Here is a 4,783-nt window from a genome sequence, read left to right on the forward strand (position 1 = left end):
CTTCCCATGATGCACTTTGTTTCTTGCCTTGCTCACTCATTATGTGTTTATAAACCACTCTGTGTTTTATCATTAGTTAATATTAATCTCTGGCTCTCTTCTACAGTGTGTTTTTTGTCCTGTCTCCCTTCCCCCAACCGGTCGCAGCAGATAGCTGCCCCTCTCTGAGCCTGGTGCTACTGGAGGTTTCTTCCTGTTAAAAGGGAGTTTTTCCTTCCCACTGTTTCCAAGTGCTTGCTCAAAGGGGGCAGTTTGACTGTTGGGATTTTCTCTGTATTATTGTATGGTCTTTACCTTACAGTATAAAGCACCTCAAGGCAACTCGGAAATACATAAATAAAATTTAATTTTAAAAAAAGTATTAGCATCATAAACACATGCTGCAGCTGCAGATCAGTTCTTGATTTGCTCTTAAAGCTTTAAATTCTAGACAGAAATCTGGATGAATTGCAAAAGTGATTATCATTATAACAGTTGAATATCGCGACTAAACTTCACTAACACCTGACACAAAACGTCACATGCGGGGCTTTTGTCTCTGAAACTGTGACTCTGCTGATCTCCAGGGATCACCACGGTGCTGACCATGACCACCATCAACACCCACTTGCGAGAGACGCTCCCCAAGATCCCCTACGTGAAGGCTATTGACATGTACCTGATGGGGTGCTTTGTCTTTGTCTTCCTGGCCCTGCTGGAGTACGCCTTCGTCAACTACATCTTCTTCGGCCAGGGCCCCCAGCGACAGAAGAAGGCGGCCGAGAAAGCAGCCACCGCCAATAACGAGAAGCTGAGACCCGACCCCAACAAGGTACGTGCGCGAGCCGAGCTCCTCCAAAGGTATCCGTGTTGTCAGTTAATGTGCGTGTTTGTTTCTGTGCGAGAAAATTACCTCTTCTCCTTTCAAGGTCAATGTGATGCTGTGATCAATGCTTGATGTCCTTTACCAGCACTCTTTACTCCTGCTCTAGCTCTCCATTTCTCACTGGTTTAGCCCTGTGTATCAACTTTATTACTCAGCTAGGATCTGAAAGAGTGAATGCAGAAGCAATGACTGGCTTATACTTTATCTCCATATTTCTGTGTCTCCCAAAGGGCAAGGCGCCTCGGAAAAATCACTGGCTGTGGTGCCAAAGCCTTCTCTTTAAATTTTATTCAGCTGCTAAAGTTAGCAAGAATAACGGCAGCATAAGAAAAAAGAAATCAAACACCCTTTCCTTCTGAGTGTGGCAAGCTACGATTTCCCCCTAAGTAACAGTGCTGATTTTGTATGCTTGCAGTGGCTGGTGGGAAATGTAGTTCAGAGAGATGATGCTCTGTATGCCAGAATGAAACAGAGGGAAATTGACGCATATGACTCGATGTGGGATCCCATCTTTGTGGACGATGCCGCATTAGGACTAGGCGAGCAAAGAAATAAGGTACTGGAGGTTTTGAAAGTCAAAACTAACAATGTCATCAATCTGAATCAATCCAGATCAGAGGAAAATGCTGTAGTTTTTTTGTGCATTTCTTTGATTTTTTATAGATTTTTTAAGGCAACCTTGATCATCACTCCCACCATTGTGTTTTTTTCCCTCTCTTGGTTTGCTCTTCATGCATTTTCCTGACAAACATGGCTTAGCAGTTTGATTTCTGCAGGCATTAATTTAATCTTAACTTGGGCTGTACATCTGAATTAATGGGAAATGAGAACAAGAGAAATGAAAACATCAGTAGCTCCTCTTAAGATAATATCATCTAGACCGAAATACTGTATCTCTAACGTGACTGATTAATCTCTTGAAACTAAGTGAAGCAATTGAAAAGAAAAGAAAAGCAAAGAGGAAAAAAAAGCATCTCCAGATAAGAGAAAGAAATCATTTGCAGTTTGATGAAAAGCTCCAACTAAGTGGCTTCGCTTTAAACCCCCTAAAAAAAAATCAACAAAATGCATCAGGCTGACATTTACAGCAGGACGGGATTGGATTATTGGGATGTTTTTCCTCAGAAGTCAGGCTATGGATGAAGAAATGTTGATCCGAATTCACTTCCCACAACGTCTTTCCTGACCTGCCCTGAACCTTTTAGCCTCTCCATCTTTGCAAAGTCCTTTACAGTTTCTCTCAACCTTCTCCTGTCACATTTTCCTTTTCCTTTGCTTTTCTCTTTTCTGTTTTTGTTCAGTTTGTCTTGTGAATCGACAGAATTTTAACCACACGCTGGTTGAAATTCTGACATGGCAATGAAGGTTTCTCCATGAGAATTAAGTTTGTGGAGTGCGTTGTGCTTTTCCAGGAGTGTTATCTCATAGTCTTGTGGTTGTATTGTCACTCAGATAACGACGACAGATGATCAATGATTTACTTAGAGCTTTTTTTAAAGTGCTTAAAATCTTTTCTTCACTGTAAGTAACACGATTTTTGACTCATTTGCATTACCCATTCTAGCACCCCATCAGTGTTTTTACACAGTAAACTGCATAATTATCATTACAACTTCAATTATAATTTTGCTAGACGTAGACTGAACGCTCCAAAATTTCCTCCCTGGCAGTAACTTCTCATGGCTGCGCCTGTTTTGTTTTGTTTTGTTTGCACCTTCACACAGATGACCCCCGACGACAACATCCTCTTCAGCACCCTGGAGATGAAGAATGAGATGGGCGGCGCCGGGGATCTGTCCCGGGGCCTAGGAGCACCCGGAGACCCCCGCAACACCATGCTGGCCTATGATAGCTCGACGCTGCAGTACCGCAGGGCAGCCATGGCACGCCAGAACTATGGCCACAGCGCCTTGGAGCGCCACGCCCAGAAGAAGTCGCGCCTACGGAGACGGGCTTCCCAGCTCAAGGTGAACATCCCAGACCTGTCTGACGTGAACTCTATTGACAAGTGGTCCAGGATGATCTTCCCCACTGTCTTCTCCTTCTTCAACGTGGTCTACTGGCTTTACTACGTCCATTAAACCGAGCCGGCTCGCGGCAGGCATGTAAAGAAAGAGGGAAGAAGGGGAGGAGGGAAAAAATAAGAGGAGATGAGAGAGAGGATGTGTGTGAGAGAGAGAATGTGAGATGAACAGTGCACCAACTTTTTTTAGGTGGTTCGTTTTAGAGAAAATACGGAGATACAAAAGACTTTTAGACGGACTGCAGCAGCACCCAACACTTCAGTCGGCAGTGACTCTTTTAGGATTTGGGAAACACCTTCAAATCGACTGTCAAGCTCTTGAGAAAAGAAGAGAGAGTTTTAAAAAGACAGAAACGGTGCCTGTTCCAGAATTTCAATATATCACTAATATTTGTCATTCGTAGCTTACTCTCTGTGGATCAAATATTTATGCTTGTGTTTGCATATACTTTTAAGGATTTCTTTTGTTTAGTATCTATTTACTTCGTAGCCGAGCTGTCTGCATCCAGGAAAGCTTTATAAATGATTTTAAAGGAGTCATCCTTGGATAGTCTATTTTCCTATAATTATTGTATATCAAAAACATCCTTTAAAAGCATGCTTATGTTTGATTTCATTTGCATCTCACGATGATGATGATGATGATGATGATGATGGAGTGCAAAGCATTTTTAGTTGTGCTAGTAGAGGTTGTCCTGTCAGCTAACGTTTGCAGCTTTGGCTTAGCACGACTCACCTGGGTGGATTGTTTTGAGCGTCGCTGGATGGGAACAGGTGGACAGCAGGGGGCGTGCTCTTCTCTGGATGTCTATGTGGGGCTTTCGTGGTGGCAACGCTCAACAGGAAAAGCTTGCTGTGTGCCGAAAGAAGAGTGGACACTGAAGCTTCAGCCAAGTTTCTGTTTTCGCTTTTGCTGATGGAATCGAATCCATTTCACCACGCGTGTTTATTTCTTCTTCTTTTCTTTTTCTCGTTTGTTTTGTTTGACTTAACTTGACTCCCTAAACTTTCCGCCATCACGCAAGGAGCTCGAGAGGCTTTGAACAGCTTCAACGCAACCTAGGCTGCTGTGGGGACTTTGAGCTGAGTTTCATTGCAACCAGACTTGCTGCATAAATATGGCAATCCACAATCCATCATTATCAGTAGAATTGAATGATAGAAGTATGATGCGTTCCATTGTGCTTATAGGTTTCTGTTTTGAAAAAAAAATGTAGATAAACATAAAGTCATATTTAAAGAAAAAGAGATGATTCATTTTTATAAACCAGTACTCACATTATTGTGTAAATATTATGGATTTATTCTATTTAAATGGGTCTTCGTTGTTGTTTTTGCAGTTGAATTACAGATCAAATGTTCCATTCAGTCGAGAAAATAAAAAGATAACGAAAAAAGAAAAGAGCAATTTAACTGAGGATAAAAAAAAAGAAAGAAAAAGAAAACACAATTCACAACTTTGCTGACTCTGTACCTTTTGGGATTTTCTCTCTTTTTTTCTTTTTAATGGACTCTTAAAAGCATCTACTTGCTGAAACTAAAGCACTTCCAGACACCAGTGACTTTTGGGTCAATGTTTTGCTCTCCGGAAACGACTTAACAAGGACCCCACTATCCAGGCATTGAAGTCAGGCATATTTTGTACAAAGTTTCTGTAAATTCCAATTGTAATATTTCATAATGACTGTAAATATCTTGTGTAATGATTGTCAGCAATTATGAAGATGTATCTAAATTCAATTAAAACTCAATTCAGTCTATCACTTCAACAACAGAGTACATGGGTGGCAGTTTTATGTGTCCTGCATGAATGAGAGCCTGATTACTGACTGTCTGAGCTGCATGGCTGATTGAGTGTCTGCATGAGCGAATGAACAACTGAGCCCAGCACGGGG

General features: G+C 41.7%; 1 protein-coding gene across 2 annotated transcripts in view; it reads left to right on the top strand.

Moving 5' to 3' along the window:
- Positions 1-4,660, top strand: part of gabrb2a (gamma-aminobutyric acid type A receptor subunit beta2a) — a 31,714-nt gene extending 27,054 nt beyond the window's left edge. Inside the window, exons 8-10 of one of the 2 annotated variants that reach the window (XM_085171447.1) lie at positions 567-811; positions 1,281-1,421; positions 2,590-4,660. In XM_085171447.1, the coding sequence (XP_085027573.1) occupies positions 567-811; positions 1,281-1,421; positions 2,590-2,946 (743 nt within the window). In that variant the 3' untranslated portion in view covers positions 2,947-4,660. The remainder of the gene's footprint in view (positions 1-566; positions 812-1,280; positions 1,422-2,589) is intronic. The other variant, XM_085171457.1, reaches the window with a different exon arrangement.
- The last annotated feature ends 123 nt before the right edge of the window (positions 4,661-4,783 follow it).

This window comes from Neolamprologus multifasciatus, chromosome 2, assembly GCF_963576455.1.
Source record: "Neolamprologus multifasciatus chromosome 2, fNeoMul1.2, whole genome shotgun sequence".
Taxonomy (NCBI): Eukaryota; Metazoa; Chordata; class Actinopteri; order Cichliformes; family Cichlidae; genus Neolamprologus; species Neolamprologus multifasciatus.